The sequence below is a fragment of the Notolepis coatsorum genome (genome assembly GCF_963971535.1).
Source record: "Notolepis coatsorum genome assembly, chromosome: 6".
Classification (NCBI taxonomy): domain Eukaryota; kingdom Metazoa; phylum Chordata; class Actinopteri; order Aulopiformes; family Paralepididae; genus Notolepis; species Notolepis coatsorum.
Genome location: NC_140170.1, coordinates 84,195,840 through 84,217,808, shown reverse-complemented (window position 1 = coordinate 84,217,808; position 21,969 = coordinate 84,195,840). Strand labels below are relative to the sequence as shown.

Sequence of the window (21,969 nt, the reverse complement as noted above, 5' to 3'; positions counted from 1 at the left end):
TTAGAGCTATTTTGCACACACAACATCCATACCGTGACTATTGTAGCCCACTGTAGTATAATTTTGACTAGATACTCTGCTGCTATTTCCATTTTTAGGACGAGAGCCCAAATAAAATAATTTCACTGTGCTGTAAAGTACATGATAATGATGTGATTATCTGAATCAGTTTGTGACAGAAAAAAGGTGATTAGTTAATATCTGCACGGTCATCATAACTCATAAAACCCTCATAAAAAGTCAATGCATTATTAGTCACTCAATCTCATTTATTATCTGTACAAAATGAGACAACATTTTTAATACAAACTGTACAATTCCTTTCACATTTTAAACGTACTGAGACAATAGCTATTATCACAGAAAAAGAAAAAAAAATCCTGAAATTAAGACTGGGAAAGAAAATACAAATACACTGTGCATATATATACAAATCATAAATTATATTCTCCGTTAAATTACACTTTGTTGATTAGCGACAGATTTCTACAGTTCAACCTATATATATATATAAAAAAAAAAGGGGACAAAGATGGCACAATTCTCAGTTCCAATATGGGAGAAGAACCTCTCTTCGTCATGCTGTTTTACAAGTGTAAAGAAATGCTCTAGTAGCAGCCATGGTGGGGGGGGTCCGCCTCACCGGTTTAACCTCAGGATCTGTTCAGAGTCTAATGTAGCGAGGAGAGGGACATACAGACATTATGTTATAGTAAAGGGTTAGTTCCAGCACCTGCAGGGCTATATAGCCATATTCAGAGTTTGGCGGATTGGGGCCTAAGTCACTCGAACTCAGTGAAGCGAGCAAACATGGCCTTGCGGACAGCGTCTTTGTACGTGTCAGAGGCCGTGAGGCTGTAGTTACTGCCTTTGGTACCCAGACCGGCTCCCTTCGTTCTAAGCTGTGCCTGAGGAATGAAAGACACAAAATTGGAAGTCAGGTTAGATGGGAAGTCGTTCCCAAATCTTTATTATAGTTAGAAAAGGGGCATCGTCATCAATCAATAATCAGTCAGGGTTTGTGCACCAAGAGCATTGATCAAATGGCATTTGAATCATTGAAATAGTCAGGTCCATAAATATGTACATCAACACAATTTATCATTTTGGCTCTATAAACCACCACAATGGATTTGAAATGAAACAATCAAGTGTAGACTTTCAGATTAAATTTGAGGACATTTACATCCAAATCAGGTGAATGGTGTAGGAATTACAACAATTTCTATATGTGCCTCTTTCTTTTAAAAAGGAAGCAATTCCATCATATAGGCTATATTCATATTGATCAACAAACCAAACGCTAACGGTTATCGTGTCTTACCTCAATAGGGGCAGTAATACCCTGTTGGTTGCGGCCCAGACCTTTGCCTTCCTTCCAGCCCATTGCCTGCAGCATCTTGTTCCCAATGTTATCACTGTTCAGACCGTCCTTGGTGGGCTGCTCATAGTTGCTGTAGGTCAACAGGGGAAATGGAAAAACATTATTACACCAATTAGCTGGATAACCATTAGGACAGTATCCTCAATCTACCAGAGGAACTTACACAGCTAGTGTGCTGGGTGACTTTCAATCTACCAGAGGAACTCCCACAGCAGCTAGTGTGCTGGGTGACTTTCAATCTACCAGAGTTATTTACACAGCAGCTAGTGTGCTGGGTGACTTTCAATCTACCAGAGGAACTTCCACAGGAGCTAGTGTGCTGGGTGACTTTCAGGGGCCTTTCTCACTCAGGTTTTGGGATCGAATCACCGCCCCGGAGCACCGGGGGGGGGGGGGGGGGGGGGGGGTGTTCTCACTCACCCCTTTTGGGAGCGAAACGGCGCTGATTCGTTTTACCCCCCGCTGAACGGGGCCAGTTGGATTAGGTGGTCTCGGAATCGCCCGTGGGAGCGGGGGGCATGACACACACAACGTCGTTACTGTCATGCTTGCTTGAATTTTGGGCAGATAACACCACACAGCAACAACTGGAGAATACCCACAAAAACGATATTTATGGGCAATTTGAGAGTTCAGACCTCAACCAAAAACAAGTGGATGAAAACATGAAGCGACGTTACAAACGCACAGCACTTCCCTGGCTCGCATTAGGCCTGGCAATTTTTGTTTGCCATGCTATTTTCTATACATTAGTTTCTTGTTTGAATGCATTTATTTCTATTAGACCAGTGGTGCCCAACCAGTCGGCCGTGGTCGACCAGTAGTGTTACAAAGGGTCAGATTAAACCGAATATATGTATTTATTGATTGATATATATTGCATAATATTTGTATATCGTTTGATATCCCTTGTGTATTCTTTGTACATATACACGGAATATCCCTTTAACCTAGTAGCCTACAGACCATAATATTTCGTTCTCTTATTGGATAGCGTTCCACCAGCGCCAGTGTCTTACCCCCAGAGTCGAGTTCAAAGCTACCGTCAAGGCTTGTCTCAACATGCCCGGTTCTGCCCAGGACTACGAGACAGAGGTGGGGCTGGTACTAGTTTGTTCGCCCAACATATAAATATGGCGCAGGTGAATACAGAAGTAGTTCAGTCCGCAGTCCGTTCAGTTCGAGTTACCCAATAAGTTGAAGCCTCACCCACGATACAACGTGCGGTGAAGTATGGCCTGTTTGGCCCCAAATAGAGCATTGAGACCGCGTGCGAATTAATAACTGAATTGTCAGAGTTTGGCGCTATACCGTCGAGTGCGACATATTTCTATTAAGTCAGTAATAGTCTATTTGTGTATAGTGTATCGTGCGGCTAAAGTTCTACAGTGACCAGCATCACAAACGCTTCCTCGTACCAGCTAGAGTGCTTATCCAGGCTGGGCTGCTTTCATGGCGCTTTCACCCGAGGAGACCTAGACGAGAACCGTGTGGACATGTACAATGGATTAATCTACCCGACGACTACATAGCCCTTTGCGGCTGGATTATATTTGTTTTGGTCCTGTGATTTATGGAGCGGAGAATCGCCGACGCCTACACGTGTGGGATTTACCCTGTGAGGAGCCACGTCGAGTCTGCGCCTCAGAGAGCCTGAGGCCGGCTAGCTTTCTTCACTGTGGAGCTACAGTCTACGGAGAACAGCTGTATTCGTCTGTGGATCAAGAGACTATTGCACCGTCTCCTGTACTTGGAGTCTCCTTAGTCATCGTTGACCAGACTCTCTACTACCGACAGATCCTCTACCCCTGCTGGCTTACAACCGGGGGGACCCTTCCAGTATCTCCCGCTATATATTACTAGTGTACCATAGATATAATTCCCTAAGATTCAGGTTGTATAATTACCTCCTGCGTAACCAGAGAATGGACATTCATTATTGATTTGCCTACGCACATTCCTTTGCCTTATAAGCGCATCCAAAGTAAAATAGAGAAGTATATTATGTACCTTTTGCTGCAATAAATACTTAATTACCACTTTGTGTGGAACCGATTCATTGTGTGAAGTGTTCATCATATTTATATATCATGTACTGTATGGCCAGTAATTAAAGTACATAAAGCGGTAGTGGTTTAATGATACCATACTTATCAATACAGTCAGGGAATTGTACCCCTCAGTTACAAGTAGATAGGGATGGGAATTGATAGGATTTTATCGATACGATTCCATTATCGATTCTGCTTATCGATTCGATTCTTTATCGATTCCCTTATCGATACCTGATCAATTTATAATTTAAATAAATAAATTGAAAATGCAACAGAACTACAATTAGTCATTTAGCTGACGCTTTTATCCAAAGCGACTTACAAGTTCTGTACGACAAGCCATCAGGAAGGGCACAACTCTATCAGCTGAGCAACAATGTTCATCAAAGTGTTGAGTGCTAAAGTGTAGGTTAGTTTATTAGGACAAGTGCATGACAGTACGGTTAGTTAGGGTTAGATATATTTTTTTTTATTCAGATAATGGTTGAAGAAGTGCGTCTTTAGTCGACGGCGAAAGATTGGATGGGTTTCGGCTGTCCTAACTGGGGTGGGTAGTTCATTCCACCATTGTGGGGCAAGGACTGAGAATAGGCGACTTCTCTTTGATGACCCTCCCGGAGCTCGGATAGGAGTAGGTCTGAGGCGGCCAGAAGATGCAGAGCGTAGGGGTCTAAGCTGGTTAGAATAACATGCAACTTGACATTTCTGATTGTCATTTATTGTTGAGCCCCCATGTCAGAAAAATACAAAAACTGTAAAAAATAAAACATTAACTATAGCCTACACTTAAATAAAATAATGTATTTGAGATTCTCTTAAAATGTATTTATTTTTTTATTCTTAAACTAATTTAATCTATTGAATAACAGGTTGTTATTCCTCTGACTTCTGTCTCTCACTCACACACTCTCTCTCTCTCACACACACACACACACACACACACACACACACACACACACACAGAGAGAGAGAGCTCCCCGGGCCCCTGTCCTATAAGGTATTGGCTTGTGTTGCTACACGGACACATTTGTATGTTGCACCACTGTACTTCCTGGCTTACAGTCTTGTAAACAAACATTCCGTCTCTCATTATATGTGAACTAAAGAGTACAAGGTTTACACAACAGCCCCCACCTGCTGTTTTATTGTATTTGTACCTGTACTATCCGCTGTCAGCTGTTTATCTCTCTTTGTGAGCTTGATTAAATAGCGTTAGCTCACGTTAGCTCCGCGGCTAATTTTAGCTCAGCCTGATCTAAATCAATGACTAGGTTCTAAAGCATTCAAGTAGTTTTCACTGCACATAGAAGTAGCCAAACAGCAGGAGCATTTCGGGAGCATATTACCAAAACCCAGGCAATTTCGAGCCATTAAGGAATCAAATAGAGTCTGCCATGGCTACATGCTAACGGCTAACATTATTGCGCAACTGTAGGCAGCGATAAGGGAATCGAAAGTCACGGGAGCCACACGGTTCCAGGCATCGGCCAATTAGGAACCGGTTCCCAACGGGAACCGGTTTTCGATTCCCATCCCTACAAGTAGATCAATGACATGTAATATAATTGCCACGAGCGATGGGATAATGTTAGCTGCTGGACAGGCTAAGCTAACTAGGGTTAGCCGTTAGCTTAGCGTTAGCCATTGCTGTATACTATACTTTCTTGTTCGAATGCATTTATTTCTATTAGACCAGTGGTGCCCAACCAGTCGGCCGTGGTCGACCAGTAGATCAATGACATTCAATATAATCGATGCAGCAATCTTACTAGTAAAAGGCTAAGATAACTAGCGCTAGCCGTTAGCTTAGCGTTAACGTTAACCCTGCAAAACGCTCAAAAGCGGACTCTACAACAGAGTTCCATTCGTGAGAAAAGAGGCAGAACACAGTGAATGTATCCGTTTTGTTTATTGCACGTTCTTTGCTGAAAAGAAAGTGCTACAGGCTATACTAGACTAAGCTAACGCTAGCCCTGGGAAACGCTCAAAAGCGAACTCTACAACACCATCCATTCGTGATAAAATGGGGTGGGTTATATTGACAAGGCTTGACAACAGAGGTTCAAATATAACTTCATATTTATTGCTTATTTATTCATTTTATATCAGCATCCAGTCTCCAGCGCCATGTTAACACTTCCTGTGTTTACATTTTCGAACGTGACATCATCGCCTACGGCAAGCGTAAACGCTCAAAAGGCAAACCGTAAACAGAACCCGGAACGAAACAAGACTGCAGTGTGTACGCAAACTAGAGGGGGGAGAGTTCGCATCAGATCTCGGAACGGGCTAGAACGAAACGGAACCGAATACCTGAGTGAGAAAGGCCCCTCAATCTACCAGAGGAACTCCCACAGCAGCTAGTGTGCTGGGTGACTTTCAATCTACCAGAGGAACTCCCACAGCAGCTAGTGTGCTGGGTGACTTTCAATCTACCAGAGGAACTTACACAGGAGCTGGAGTGGGCTGGGTGGGGAATTTCTTCTTTTTGGGCGCTGGGGGTTCTGGGATGCCATACTTCTCTCTCCTCTCTGCTGCTCTGTCTCTATACTTCATCTGCACACAAAAGAAAATCATTTGTAAAGACAGTGCCGGCACTCTCATTAACGGCAACAACAGACCTACGGGACGACAAACATTACGGACCAGGCAGTGTTTTACTGAGTCAGTCAACGATACTGCGACCGTGCCCATGTTGAAATGTCACACTTAAGAACAAAAACAGGATATTAGGCTATCGTTTAATACACTGTCCAATAAAGCGGAATAGTTTTGAGAATTACAAAAAGGTTGAGGGGTCTTTAATCTCCCATACCTCAGTCTCTTTTCTCTCCAACTCCTCCAGTTCATCTTCGCTGAGTTTGGCTCTGCGGTGAACCTCCAGGTTTTGCTGCGACGGGAGAACAGAATGTAGAGGTCATTTAACAAGACTGCACATTCTTCCTCCTCTTGAGGATATTAAAAAAAACTGCATGTTTACTACTCTACGGTTAGGAGCCATGTAGTACCTTGTGAAGGTCGGAGAGCTGCTGGTGGCGGACCAGAGCCTCCTTGTTGGGGAACTGTCTCCTACACAGCAGGCAGGCCATCTTCTTCCAGTCGGTCAGTTTGTCCTCGGCTTCCTCCAAGGTCTCAGGCTCTGCTCCAGCAGCGCCCTCCTCTGGGTCACTATCCCCGCTGTAGGCGGCCACCAGACCACACTGACCACAGGACGGATGAAACACACAGTCAGTATACTGAACAGGTACGAGTTATTATTATTAAGCATGCACACATCTGGCTTGCGGTTCATCATTTTGAATATGCAATATTGAGTAATCATTTGAAATAAGGACCGTGTAGATTCAAACCACATGCAATTACATGGAACAACCATTTAGTGGTTAAGTGTACTAGGTCTGCTGGCCCGATGAAATAAAGACATTAAGCCCTCAAACACTATTTGACATGCTACTTCTGCGTAATTGTACATGGATCGGTCTACACGGTCCTCATTTCAAATTATTAGGCATCATACCCAGTGGCACAGTGTATCTTTAAAATAGATACTTGAGTGACGATAATAAATCACCATATGGCAAAGACTGTTTTATTGTTTCAAAACCAGGTAAGTAGCGTTTACCGAGGTGGTTGGTAGCTCCTCTTCTGGGCCTTTGAAAGCCTCTGGCAAGAATCTTTCGAAGCTTCCCGTCTGCTGCAAAAAGAAAAAAAAATCAATATATTCAATCAGTCATCATGATCCCCTCTGATCTACAGGATGCAGTGATTACATCAAGCTACAGGGACAACAGTCATCATGATCCTCTGATCTACAGGATGCAGTGATTACATCAAGCTACAGGGACAACAGTCATCATGATCCTCTCTGATCTACAGGATGCAGTGATCACATCAAGCTACAGGGAACAACAGTCATATTCCTCTCTGATCTACAGGATGCAGTGATCACATCAAGCTACAGGGACACATACCGGTACCTTCTTTTCAGAGAAGAGTATGAAGCCGGCATCAGCTGCCGCTGCCTCCTTCCTCTCCTCCTGACTGATGGGCTGGAAGCTGCTCCTGAAGTTCTCCTTCTGCTTGTTCAGTCCCTTAGCCCACCGCTCCATGTCTTTAGCGATCTGAAATAAATGCATATACACACCTTCAACACAACCTCTCACACTTCTTTTAAAAAGGCTTTGGTGACCATTTAAATATCTGAGAAACATTGTAATGAAAGCTAAATCAATCTAGACTTTTCCTAAACACATGTTGCAATAACATTTACAGCATTAGGCTTGGGCGGTTAGGGATGGGTACCTTTCACATTTGAACCGATACCGGTACCTGTGAATTGATACCGGTACCTTTTTTCTGTACTTTCGTCATTTTTTTTTTTATTTACCTACCTCAGTCAAAAGAAATCCAAACTTCAAATAACTACAATTAAGACCGTTTTCGGCTTGCCATTGCTCAGACTGCTTTGTTGTTGAATAAAGTCAAATCCTAGGTAAGCATATATTGTGCGTGTGAACGTTGACATGAAGAAAAAGGTAAAAATAAAATATTTCTCTGTATCTCACTTGAATCGATACTCGGTAGTACCGACGTGTTTCGGTTCGGTACCTTTAAAAGTACCGAATTCGGTACCGATCCCTATAATCTTTTTCATACCGTCATACCTTGCTGACATAATACCCCGGTATGGGTATTATGACGGTATGACTTTCATTTTAATCAGCGGGGGCGGAGCGGAGCTAAGTTAACAATATACTTACTCGCTTACTCGTTATCACCATACATAACGCTTATATTGAAACACGTTGACATTAGGGCCGTTCTTTCAACCTAAAAGTGCACTTTCTTCAACATCGAACCTAAATTCCTTAGCAACCCGTGTTACCACCTTAAACAAATCAGCGTGCACATTCGAGACACAAATATGAAACGAGTCATACGGAACAAATAACGTATAACAGAGGCTGAAATTAGACCAATGTGACTCAGAAACTCATGACAGTAGTACACAAACTACACAGACGCACAAAATTGATTCTGCATTGATTAACGGATAATCAAAACACAGCTTAAGCCGTTAAACCCCTGTAGTTAATCACCAAGCCAATACGCACACACACAGTTTAACTGGAATGGTTTACCAAACATACACTCCTGTTATTCATAACACGTACGTTCACCATACGCTTAACATAACATAACTTACCGGTGATTCTGACTCCCTGCCAGAATCCGACCCCCCCTCGGATGAACGTGCATACTCTTACCAGCCTACCCAGCATGTAATATGTACTTTGTTAGAACTCAACTCGTTATTATTGGCGCATAGATTGCTGTCATAAAATTATAAAGCGGACAGAAATACGGGAAAGCTTTGATTATATTTAACATTGTAAAACGAAGTAAGTGGAGTTTCGAAGCTGTAAGCAGAATACAAGTCATAGGAACACCCACGATAGTGTTCTTCCCCCTTCCTACTGTATAAGAAAGAATTAAAAACGCATTGCAAGGAGAACAGAGGTTATTTGTTGAATTTATGTGTATACAAATCCCTTGCAATAAATGCGTCTTAAATGAATGAAAAGCATACACAGCACCTAATGCTGCTCTGGAGACAGGTAGCATATATCGTGTGGGTGTTCCTTCGTTTTACAATGTCAAAGCCTTTTAAATATAATCAAAACGTTCCGATATTTATGTCCGCTTTATGAGTGTATGCACCAATAACGAGTTGAGTTCTAACAAAGTACGTACATGCTGGGTAGGCTGATAAGAGTATGCGGGTTCATCCGAGGGGGGGTTGGATTCTGGCAGGGAGTCCAAATTCAGCACAACACCGGTACCCAAACAACGTGTCCCAGAGTCCACATTCATGCACGAATCCATTTCAAATGTTAGAAAAATGCTCCGTTTCCCCGATTCCTCAATCATCCAATGTCTGGAAGTGGACCCATGGTCCATCCATTCAACCTTAATAAACGGACGGCCACCGGTCCATAACCGCATTCTATAGAAGAATGAATGAAACGTTTTTTTTTGAACATGTAATTCTCCATTTCCTTCAAACAAATCACGGTATCTTGTTCCGCAAATCAAACAATCATAACAAATTAAAAAACATAAAAAAAAAACATTGAGAAAAGAAAAAGGAATTATAAACAAAAGGTCAAGAGCAATGTTTGGTTAGCAGACATGTCCAAAAAAGGAGTAGAGGGAAGCTAAGCTTATTGATCCCTACCCCTTTACATTTATATTTGTTCTTCCATTAATTTAACTAGATAATTTAGTATATTACAATATACTTTCTTATATTTATAAAAAAAAAAAAAAAAAAAAAAAAACTGTATTCACTTGACAGCAGTGAATATAGTACAGCACTACATAACACAATATAACATAACTTAGTTTATCCTCATTACTCATTTCTGTATTTCTCTAATGTGTATTTTTTTAGCTGCTTTTTAAATTGTGCCACATGTTTACTCAGTTTGATGTATTCAGGTAAATTATTCCACAACTTCACTCCACACACCGATTTGGCACACAGTCTGTGACGTCACGGTATTGCAAAACATACCGACGGGATTTCGAAATACGCTGGTATACCGTAATAGTCATACCGCCCAAGCCTATACAGCATCATCAGATACAACTCTGTACATACATCGGATTAGCACCACACCCCCAGTAGTACTACTAATTAATATATTTATACCCAGTTTAATCACCTGCACAGTTGCATCCCCCCTTTTCTCCCCTATTGCCCCCTTTCCCTAGCCCTCTTGACTGTGAAGCGACCTTGGGTTTCCTGAAAGGCGCTATAATTTTTTTTATTTATTATTACTATTGCACTTTACTGCTACATTTGCACTCAAGATGACAACTTATTTTCGTTGTACTGCACTTGTGCTGTATAATGGCAATGCATTTGAATCTAATCTAATACACACACACACACCTGTTGAGCCGTTTTGCTTTTGTTGAGTTTGTCTTTTTTGTCTTTGCCCTCTTTACTGGTGGCGGCGGCCATGTTGCCAGCCTCAGCAGCGCCGGCTCCGGCCGTAGCGGGAACATACGTCTGCTTCTCACTGTCCCAGTACAGGTACTGCTGCGTCTGGGAGTTGTAGTAGTACTGCAGGAAGGAGGAGGTCAGTACTAAAAAACAACCTAACCCTGACACACAGCCACAGATAAATAACCGCACCAAGAGGAAGCATGCCAGACACGTCGACTGTGTACTTACATGCGAGTTTGGGTCATAGTAGAGGCCGGTCAGAGGGTCATAGTAATATCCAGAAGACTCGTCATACAGATAGGTGGATGTATCGGGAACATCTGTCAATAATATAATAAAAGAGAATGGTTAAAACCACAGAAGCAGGCCTTTTTATTTATCTTATGTACAAGAACCACTGAAGGAAGGGTGCGCTGCATTTACAGTACAAGACTAAATGAGAGCAAGGCGGCTTGAGGCACAATATAGTTTTATCTCTATTATCTTGTTTTCATAATCGTGGGAAGCAAAAATAAAATTGCCATAGGCCTACAAGAATCTACACATGTCCATATATATATTTTTAACAGCATCTGTGAACATGAACAACGGTCTCCCAAAGCTCAACAACTGACCTATCTGAAACCCGCCCTCTTTTCCTGATCCTCCAATCACAACTGTTGCTTTCCTCTGACCAAAAAACAGTTGTGATTTGGAGGATCAAGAAAAGAGGGCTAGGTTTAGAAATTGTCGTAAAATACATTTCCTGCAAAGCCACCGTTGATATGGTGATAATGTTCGCACAGTTGGTTTCCTATTTACTGCTAATGGGGCTGCTGCAGAACCTCTGACTAGTCATATTCCCTGCTTTAGGAGACATTTTAGTGTATGTATGCAAATCTTTCCCCAACAGTCCCTAGGTCATAAATAACAGATCTTCCCTTCAAGCAGCAGCCCCCCCCCCCCCCCCCCCCCCCGCAGAACACATATTACAGAGGCCGTTGTGTTTACATACCAGTGCTGCCTTCAGCTGTCAGTCCAGATGCTCCTAGAGCGGCAGTTGCTGCGCCTTCCAAATGTTGGCCAGCTTGCAACGCCTGTAATTAATGTGGTTATTTTAGATGTTATTTTGGTAATAATACCTTGATTGCGTTATAAAAATTAAAATGTAATTGTTGTGTAACCTAGCTTTATTGCTGTATGTTTAAGTGTTTTGTTATGGTACAAGTGTAATCAGAGAAGAGGAGGCTTACATGGCCACCAGGCTGGCCCATCATGTGGGATTGATAGACTTGTGCGCCCTGGGAGATTACCACCCCAGACGCCGTGGCAACGATCTTCACACCTGGAGCCGCTTTAGAAGAGGAAAACAAAGCTATATGATTGTAACACGGCCGTTGCACAGAACTCAGGCGGCGGTCCGGTTCAGAGTCCGACGTGGATCTTCACTGGTTCTAAAGAAATCCGACCACTATGTGGAATACTTTCTTTTCTAAAAATCCATTTATGCTCTGTGGCGTAGTGGGCAAGGCGCTCGCCACGAAATGCTAGAGACGCTGGGCTCGTCAGTTCGAGCCCAGCGCTCCACATTTGCTTTCAGTTTAGCTGGTCGTTCATACTAATACACATTGGCCGTATTAGGGGGTGGGAAACTGATGGGTGGGGATCGGGCGTTGTGGACAGCGACTCCTACAGGTCGGTTGGTGCGCCTGCGCAGTAGAATCAGGAAGTGTCGGGGGCAGCGTAAGCCTCCCACGCGTAACTCCTGGCCACAGAGATCGAGCTGCGCAGGTGAAAAGATGAGACTGCCGTTACCTCAAGTACCGGAGGGGACTTGTGCTATGCATGACTTAGTCCACATTGCAGCCGGCTTGTGGGAGGCAAGAAACAGCGTCCGTGACAGGGGAGGGTTGAATTGGATGATACGAAATTGGGATGGGAGAAAATATAGAAAATGGGAGAAAAAGTGGATAAAAAAAATCCATTTATGCTCTAGAATACATGGTAACTAAGTCTTATAGTCTTCATCAGCATTTGTGAGTCTCTTACCTCCTAATATTCCATTGCCCTGGGAAACCTCTCCTCCTGCTGCCTGGCAGTATGCCTGGTATTCCTGACAACACAAGCCCCACGGTCAAACCATCACACTCAAGCACTTAAAAGGGAATACCGTACTCATATATATATAGTTTGTTTTGTTTTATGGCCTTGGGACAAGCAAATCAGTATTCTGTATTGCCCAGCAATGTATTACAACTCAATGTCTGCTCACTTCCCCTAAAATGAGAAAGTCTTTTAATTTAATTAGCATTTCAGATGATCAGGAATAGTCTCAGTTTCTACACCACTCCGTCTTACCCGTGAGTATGGCACATAGCCCTCTTGCAGGTAGCTGTACTCCGACATGTCCTCTGGGCCTTGCTGGGGCTGGAAAAGAGAGAAGTACCGGTACATCAACAGAGTGAACCATGAATATAAAGGATAACACACACCGGGCTGCAGCTGAGCAGAACTACCTGACTTGAAGACCACTGGGCTGCAGCTGAACAGAACTACCTGACTTGAAGACCACCAGGCTGCAGCTGAACAGAACTACCTGACTTGAAGACCACTGGGCTGCAGCTGAACAGAACTACCTGACTTGAAGACCACGGGCTGCAGCTGAGCAGAACTACCTGACTTGAAGACCACTGGGCTGCAGCTGAACAGAACTACCTAACTTGAAGACCACTGGGCTGCAGCTGAGCAGAACTACCTGACTTGAAGACCACCGGGCTGCAGCTGAGCAGAACTACCTGACTTGAAGACCACCGGGCTGCAGCTGAACAGAACTACCTGACTTGAAGACCACCGGGCTGCAGCTGAACAGAACTACCTGACTTGAAGACCACCGGGCTGCAGCTGAGCAGAACTACCTGACTTGAAGACCACCGGGCTGCAGCTGAACAGAACTACCTGACTTGAAGACCACCGGGCTGCAGCTGAGCAGAACTACCTGACTTGAAGACCACCGGGCTGCAGCTGAGCAGAACTACCTGACTTGAAGACCACTGGGCTGCAGCTGAGCAGAACTACCTGACTTGAAGACCACTGGGCTGGAGCTGAGCAGAACTACCTGACTTGAAGACAACTGGGCTGCAGCTGAGCAGAACTACCTGACTTGAAGACCACTGGGCTGCAGCTGAACAGAACTACCTGACTTGAAGACCACCGGGCTGCAGCTGAACAGAACTAGGGAACTACCTGACTTGAAGACCACCGGGCTGCAGCTGAACAGAACTAGGGAACTACCTGACTTGAAGACCACCGGGCTGCAGCTGAACAGAACTAGGGAACTACCTGACTTGAAGACCACTGGGCTGCGGCGATGGCTGTGCTCGCTACAGAGAAGGCACTGATGCGATTCCCATCAGGTAGTAAGAGGTCCCTATAGACACACAAAAAGGAGATGCATGGTTACAACATTCAGTGAAGATCATTCTCCCAGTGCATCATCTCAAGCAATGGGATTAAGAAATATGAAACAGGCTAAACCTAAAACCATTAATTCTGCAGACAGGCAATAGCTTCACACACCACAAAAAAAACGACTAAATGCTATTTATATTGCACAAAGCTAAAACAGATTTGACAAAAATAAATAAACAGAAATAAGGTAAACATTTTATGTAAATTGTGGACCCCTATACAAAATAAATAATGGTAATACTACAGGTACTGTGACACATACTGCCTGAACTAAGAAACTTACTTTCTGGCACTCTTGGCATAGTCCACCCCAATGGTCTTCCCATCCAGCTTCATGGGAGGCTGCAGGCTCTGGAGGATGGTGAGCAGCTGGGATGCCTCCTGATGAGAACAGAGTGGGAGGAGAAACATTTTAACAATGACTCAAGTTTAACCAGGATTTCCTTAATGAAAGCTACTGCCCAAATGACACCCCCAAAACACACGTACACGGAATCAATTATTCATAGAAATGTAGGGTCGAAGTAGTAAGTACAAAGGTAACCGAATGGTCGTTTAAGAAAATATTGTACCAGAGGGGAAGACAGCTGTACGAAGGCAAAGCCTCTGTTCTGGCCCGTCTGCTTGTCCTTGATAAGGCGGATATTGTTGGCGGAGAGGTTGGCATACGGCGCCACGACTGCCATGATGGCCTCGACTGTGGTCGTCGGGGCCATGTTCCTTAGGATGATCGCTGCACAAGACAAAAAGTCACCCGAAAATTAAGAAATAAAAGCATCTCAACTTGACCTTTTACTCCAAAGCAAGTAATGCACGAAGTGCGAGCGTAAACGAGTCCTTACTGTCGCCGTAGTAGTCTCCACTTGACTGAGCCTCTGACAGGATAAACGAGCTCTCTGTCGACAGGAAGACAGAAAGAAAGGGGCGGCATTAACACCACTCCCGTAACTTTGCACTGATGAATGAACCCGGGGTGAAGCGCTAACTTTTAAAAACTCACTGCTAAGGGGACAGCTGACACAGGCCAATTGTATTAAACAAACTATGTGCCGTGCATTATTATCCCTTGTGTTTAGGGCAGCAAGACTAAACATGCATGCATACTGTTCCCCAGATGGTTCTCTTTTTTTCCCCTGTGTGTGCCTACATAAAAGACATTAATTTGAACTGAGGAATGTAGATCATTTGGTTTACTGTGGGATCTCTTGAGCTCCTGTAAAACTGCAACCTGCTGCAGCAGCCAAGCACTGTGCGTCAGGCTTGTCCGCGTGGCTGGATTCAGGAGATACTTACCGGCTTTGGCTGCTCCACACCTGAAGCACTTCAGCCTCCTCCGGAAATTGTACAGGCCACACTGCAAGCAACCGTTCACATAATTTTTATTGATCATACAGCTAGGAAGGCCCTGAACATACCATACTTACCAAGCTTATCAACCTTTTTACCGCTTATACCTTCTCCAATACCCAAAACTTAGGTGTAGTATAGAATTTGACAAGATGACATTCAGTAATATAATCAGGGAAACCTTAACATTTTGAGGGGATTTCTAAATGTGTAGAATAACAGTGTGTGTGGACAAGGTGCCGGTAAAATCTAAACATGGTGCCAGTGAGTGAGATCTACACATGGTGCCAGTGAGATCTAGACCTGTTGCCAGTGAGATCTAGACATGGTGCCAGTGAGATCTAGACATGGTGCCAGTGAGTGAGATCTAGACATGGTGCTGCTGAAATTTAGACATGGTGCCAGTGAGTGAAATCTAGACATGGTGCCAGTGAGATCTAGACATGGTGCCAGTGAGTGAGATCTAGACATGGTGCCAGTGAGATCTAGCGTAGAGCGGTGACTTACAGTGCTGCAGAGCCAGTCTTCGTACTTGTGCCGAGGGTTGCTGAAGTTGCTGAAGCGCATTTCCACAATTTTGCCATGGATGTGCAGGAGTTTCTGAAAGAGGAGGACACAATTATTTCAGGGTTTCATGGCTGGCGCAGATCTCTTCTCTAGCTGCACCAAAAGAGCAAGCAGTGTTGGGAGGGAGAGAAGGGGGAGGGGGGGCCCCCCACCCTCTCACAGATAGCCTTTTTTGCGTGTCAAGGACAGGCGCATGTTGTGTATGCATGGTGTACAGAAGATTCCTAAGGTGTTTGGGACCCGAGTTCCCAGACTGCGCTGGAGCAGAGTGGAAAATATGACCCTAACAGACAACATTTACTGTTCTCTGCAACAAAAAGAAGGATTCCCACACCAAATGTTGGAGGGGGAAAGTTGTTTTCTAAGAACAGCAAGATAAAAACGATCAAAAACAAAACAAAAAACTATCAAAAACAAAAGAATACACACAAAAAACAACCTTGTAATTAAGGCTCAGACTTTTAAGAGGAAACTAATTCACATCTACAATGTCATTGATAAATCCCCTACCAGCCACATTGTTCGGCATCTAGTCATTTCAGCAACGTTTATGTTACTGCAATTATGGGGTGTGATATAGTGTTTATACATCTTAAATGAAAAGCAACACTAGCACTTAAAACCCATGCATTTAAATTATGCCAGTATTCACATCTATTACTCCACAAAATACACTCCATGTTTTACTAACAAGACATCTGTAGTAATTCCACACTCCATATTCCAATTTATTTTGGTTGCCTTTTTTTTTTTGGTTAACTTTTTTTCTTTTTTCCAGATCCCCAAGATAAAAACTAGACTTGGCGATTGTGAAGCAACCTGATTGGTCTCCATCCATCGGGTAGCATCTTGCAAGTGATAAAACTCCACGAAGGCGAAACCACGGCTTATACCTAGAGACAGCATTCAAATATAGACGGGAGGTGTGTTAGTCAGAGTCCATGGGCATAATAATTCAAACTCTGTCACAAACTGCTTCATGACCCAGGCCAGTTTTGGTCATGTTTTTGCGTAATTCCTTTATGTGTTTCACCATAGCAACAAATCCTGTTCAATGCCACTATTTGGACCACACTCATTCTCAAAGTGTGCCTCTTGGCATTTCACTTTTCTTTTTCCAAATATAAATATTACTGGTGCTTTTACTTACCGTAGAGGTCTGGCATCAATTAAGTTACGTCTGTGTTTTTTTTTATTTTCTTAAGCCAAGAGTTCATAACAATAATTATGGCAAAATGGGTCAGAACGGAAGCAGATTGGCCCTATGGTCAAAGACTTGGGGGAAGGAAGAACTCCTTTGGAACGTTCAATTCTCACCTGTCCTCTTTTTCATCAGTGTGACAACTACTGGCTTGGGTCCCTCCAACGGGTCCATGGCAGCTTGGATCTGTCAAAGAAACACACACAGAACTGTCCAAAACTGACCTCTGCTTTGCGTCATGATGCACGTTTATTTTTAGAAGCGGCCAAGCCGAGAGACTTACATCAGCCTCTGTGACGTTGAGAGGCAGGCCCCAAAGCATGATGGTCTTGCTCTTATTGTCCTCCCCTGGTTCTCCTCTGAAGTCCTGCTCTGTATAGTCGCCGTCAGAGTGATAGCCGTCTTCTGACCGCTCGCTGTTCTGCCGCTTCCTCTCTCTCTCCCTCTGCTGTGAGAGCGTGGGCACGAAAAACATACATAAATAATATAAACTGTTGTAATGAGAGCATGTAATGTTCACGACACGTCGTTGAATTCTCAACAGCCTACCTCTGGACTGTCGCGGCTCCCTCGGCGGTCTCCCTCATGGCGGTCTCCCTCGTAACGGTCGTTGCGCCTCTCCTCCCCCCAGCGACGCGGGGTGCGGTCGCGTTCTTGTTCCCTCTCTCGTCGCTCGCGCCACTCCGACTCGTCGCGGGACTGCTCAGAGCCATACCGGCCACTACGCTGAGTGCGACTTATCCTATTCATAAAAACAAACAAACAAAGTCAAACAAAACTGCAAAACCATTTCTCAAGTGTCTGCGGGCAGGTAATGCGTATTTTGGATCCAGTGCTTTGACCATGTCTTTAAAGCCCTTTCTATCGACAGTTTGAAAAGGAGCCATGTCCTTACACAAATAAACAGTGACAGCGTTTGTTATGTCGGTCCACCGCTGGATTTTTGTCGTCGTTGTTAACTTAGAACGTAAATTATCAAAAATAATAAAATGATTCTGTTACAGCTGCTGAGCTATACTAATAGGGCTGACCTTCGATTTTTTTTGGAATTCGAAGCAGAGATAGGATTTTAATTCGAAGCTTCGGAAAAAAAATTATATAAAAAGTGGGACTTGTACAGCACTTTTTTCAACTTTGTCAGTGCTGTAAACTTTAAACCTTTTAAAATCTTAGACAAACGAAACACTTTGCTTTCATGAAATATTGTAAGCCGTCATTTGAGGCTTTATAAAAGCAGCACAATGAACACAAATCTGTCAGTGCCGAGTCCGACCTCATCTTAAATAACAAACAGCATTGCTTGTTGTAGTTAACAAAGAGAGACCAAGTTGATTTTGCTAAAAAATATATATATACACACACACAGGTATATATATATCATTTATTTTTTTAAATAATCACATTTTATTTTCATATTCGAATCCCATGCCCATCGAACGAAGGTTTGAAGCATTTAAGACAGCCCTATTAACACTTTAATCGCCATGGGTTAAATTCATAATTTACCATCCCTCGCCAGCTCTATTTGTCTATGGAGAAGTTCCCCTTCTTTGCAGGGCTATAACTTTTTTAATTCTATTGCTAAATTGCCATTATTATGGCCCATTCAATGTCCTATATGTATTGTTCAGGGTGTAGCAACGTTAAACTTTTTCATTCACATATTCATACTAAAATATGGTCTAAAGTATAAGTATGTTTTTATCGTTTTCTGCAGCTTTCTCCAGAACTTGATTTATAGCTCCAAATGCATTATATGCATGATGAAATACAGTTCGATAGCGATCTGTGCCAGATAATACATTTCAACTGGAGGTACTTCTAGAAGTTTCTACGTATCATCTGATGATGACCGGATGGGCGGGGGATCGTTTATAATTCCGTGGGCAGCGTTAGATGATTCATCCAGAGTGGGTCATATGTTCATCAGAGCAGTTAGTAAAGAACACGTTAGAATATAACGCTGAATCTTACCGTGGCTTCCTCGCGCCGCTGGCAGATGAGCGTGGAACAGAATTTTTTCTATTATGGGATGTAGAAATGCCCGATCCATTTCCAGGTTGTATAATAGTATATACGACCAAATCATGTTGTTTTTTCGAGTTATTTGCACCGATCATGTTCACTGTATCAAGACGGAGTCTCTAACGATAGCGAGTGGCCGGACCACATATGGATGCGCACTACCGGTTCAAAGGTTAATATCCGGTTGGCGATCTGCCGATCGGCCACCAGATGGCGCTCTTGAACCGCTAGAGAGTTGAGTGGAGCTTTGCACTGTGTCTCAGGACTCCGGAAAGGAAATATGATTTCGATGACAGATTTTTGAATTTTTGAAATATTGACATCAAAGACGAGTTACGGCGTCTTCGGCAGAATGAGCATGGCTCGGAATGACGTGAAAACTCGTTCCCGGCGATCATAGTGTTAAATGGACTGTTATATCTTATTCAATTGTGGACATTTATTCATTCCCACTTATTAGACACTATTTCTGATGGTAAAATGAGCGTACAAAGCAAAATACAGAATTCTGAAATATTAAAACAGAAAAAACTGAATTTGGAAAAAATAAAATGGAATTTGGAAAAAAATTTAACGGATTTCATATGGCTCTACATAACAGTATAATAGCAAGTAGTATCCTTTTCTCACGGCATCCTTCACTATTCATAGTATTCTCATGACCTGTTTTGACATACAATATGACGCAGTGCCACAGCTCATTGGACAAGGTTGCCATTGAATGATAATCACCCGCTAGTTGATTACAAACACACATTGATTGTGACCAAGATGTCTGCAATCAAATACTAGTAATTATAAACAGTATCTGCTCAAATTCAGTTATTGCACCACCCGCTGAATAGACGCAACCAGAGAATACAGTAGAAGCACTATGACATCAACAGCGGGTAAAAAAAAAACAGTTGTCATCATGCATGGCTGAGACCCGACAACTGTCATGCCAGGGCGCTGAGTTGTACTCCTTTCTATAGTTCGAACACCACTTAGACAATTCATAAATCAAAATGCTCAGCTTTACACAGTTTCACTTTCTTGTCATTTTCAAAAAAGTTTTACAAATAATACATTTTAGTTATTAATCTATTTTTAAAGGTATTTATTATTTACCAATACATATGAAGGGTAGGTGGCTAAATCATGCATTTTGGTCAATGTGCTTCACATACATTTCTAATGTACTATTACTACTGCTATCACTACTATTGGGTTTTGTCTTCTCAAAGTAATAGCATTTTGTATTTTTTTATAAACAATGTTCTACATGGAATTCACACTGCAGTGTTTTACACACACGTTACAACATCCAATACATTCGAGTTGTAAGCTACATCTCCATGTGAAAATACTGAGGGCTAGATCCACAAAGAATGGATTGCACGGAGCAAGTTGCTCCCTTACTTACAATTCATTATGAATTGAAATGGGGGACCCTGATGTAAACAAGACTAAAGTCTTTCTCTGGTCTGCATCCCCTTAACAATTGTGTGTATTTGAGCCATACTGTATTGTACCCATTCTGCAATCTGTTAATAAAATGTTCAATCAATCAATCAATCACCATGCAGATTGATTGAATTAAAGTAAGTAAGTAAGGGAGCAACTTGCTCCGTGCAACCCATTCTTTGTGGATCTAGCCCTGAGTATTCATTGTACTTGCCTTTTCTGCCTTACTTCAGAACTGGGCCAAGTAAGATGGCTGCCAACAGTTCCCCTGCAGACCATGGGCAGATTCTGTGATGCGTTTCGCTCTATTCATTCTAGTTATGTACGCACAGCCTTTTCGAGAACAGTACTGGGAGTAGGAGTTTAATACAAGTGTCGCATCTTATTTCTAGATTATCATCAGGTTTGAATAGAAATTGTGTTTCGGTTTGGACAGTTCAGATTCAGATGGTTAATCACAACAAGGAGGTTATCTTTCTAAAACATTTCAAATGTTAACGCGACCACCACGGCACCACATAGAAATGAAAACTAACGTTAACGTCTTCATCACGTTTAGGCTACTCACCGTTTATCAGCTCCCATTTCTACCCCGCCCGCCACTGTCAGACGACCTATCTGGAATGGAAATTAAGTTACAAAAAATATATATATATATATATATATCAACAAATAGAATAGTTAGCTAACGTTAGCCAATACGCTTTTAGAACAAGTTAGAAGACAGATGATCCGCGCATAGGTAATATGTTGTATATAAGCTACGGTTCCATATTTGCTAGCGCAAGCTAACATGAGCTAACACTTCATCTACAAAAACAAGACATTTCTGACTGCAGTGAACATCCACTCGCACAGCTCGTTACCCATATTCACAAACAGTAAACTGCGAAACAAACGTAACTTATTCGGTTTAGCTACACAACCAAGTGTGTGTATACTCACCGGTTGGGGTTTGCTATGGTTTTTATTACGTATAATCTACAAATAAATGGCTGTTCTAAATGTTGTTTGCCCCAAAACTGTTCCAAGGACTCTCAACAACAACGCAGCAGCTTCTTCGTCCCAAGATGCATTGGTGTATGGCTAACTGCATGACGGGTAATGACGCGTCGAGATTTTTTCAATAGTATGCAGCTGCAGAACCGCAGATCCAGCGGCGCTCTCCAATAGTATCCAGCTGCAGCCGATCAGACCGCAGCAATTACAAGCCCCGCACATACAAGCCCCGCACATAGCAACCCCTCGCTTCCATTGGCTGATTTTGGTCACGTGATTTTGGGTCACGTTGCACGTTGCACTGCGGGATTGATTGATTGATTGATTGAAAACTTTATTAACAGATTGCCGTATGATTTGGGTCACGTTGCACTGCGGGATTGATTGATTGATTGATTGATTGATTGATTGATTCATTCATTCATTGATTGATTGATTGATTGATTGATTGAAAACTTTATTAACAGATTGCCGAATGGGTACA

At 42.8% G+C, this 21,969-nt stretch overlaps 1 protein-coding gene across 3 annotated transcripts; it reads right to left on the bottom strand.

Annotated features, from left to right (window-relative positions):
- Positions 1–246: 246 nt before the first annotated feature.
- Positions 247–21,556, bottom strand: rbm5 (RNA binding motif protein 5). 3 transcript variants are annotated; one of them, XM_084317169.1, is made up of 25 exons: positions 21,432–21,556; positions 21,055–21,104; positions 17,565–17,757; positions 17,299–17,463; positions 17,132–17,201; positions 16,634–16,707; positions 15,755–15,847; positions 15,194–15,254; positions 14,743–14,796; positions 14,473–14,633; positions 14,184–14,281; positions 13,772–13,859; positions 12,791–12,859; positions 12,482–12,545; positions 11,686–11,786; positions 11,448–11,529; positions 10,682–10,773; positions 10,397–10,570; positions 7,410–7,559; positions 7,061–7,132; positions 6,447–6,638; positions 6,254–6,328; positions 5,888–5,994; positions 1,325–1,454; positions 247–908 (listed from the first exon to the last, which is right to left on the bottom strand). In XM_084317169.1, the coding sequence occupies exons 2-25, from the start codon at positions 21,069–21,071 to the stop codon at positions 783–785; spliced, it is 2,508 nt and encodes an 835-aa protein (XP_084173295.1). In that variant the 5' UTR covers positions 21,072–21,104; positions 21,432–21,556; the 3' UTR covers positions 247–782. The 3 variants fall into 3 exon arrangements, with proteins under 3 accessions (XP_084173295.1, XP_084173296.1, XP_084173297.1); XM_084317170.1 differs by having other exon boundaries at positions 7,061–7,129; XM_084317171.1 differs by having other exon boundaries at positions 7,416–7,559.
- Between the last annotated feature and the right edge of the window lie 413 nt (positions 21,557–21,969).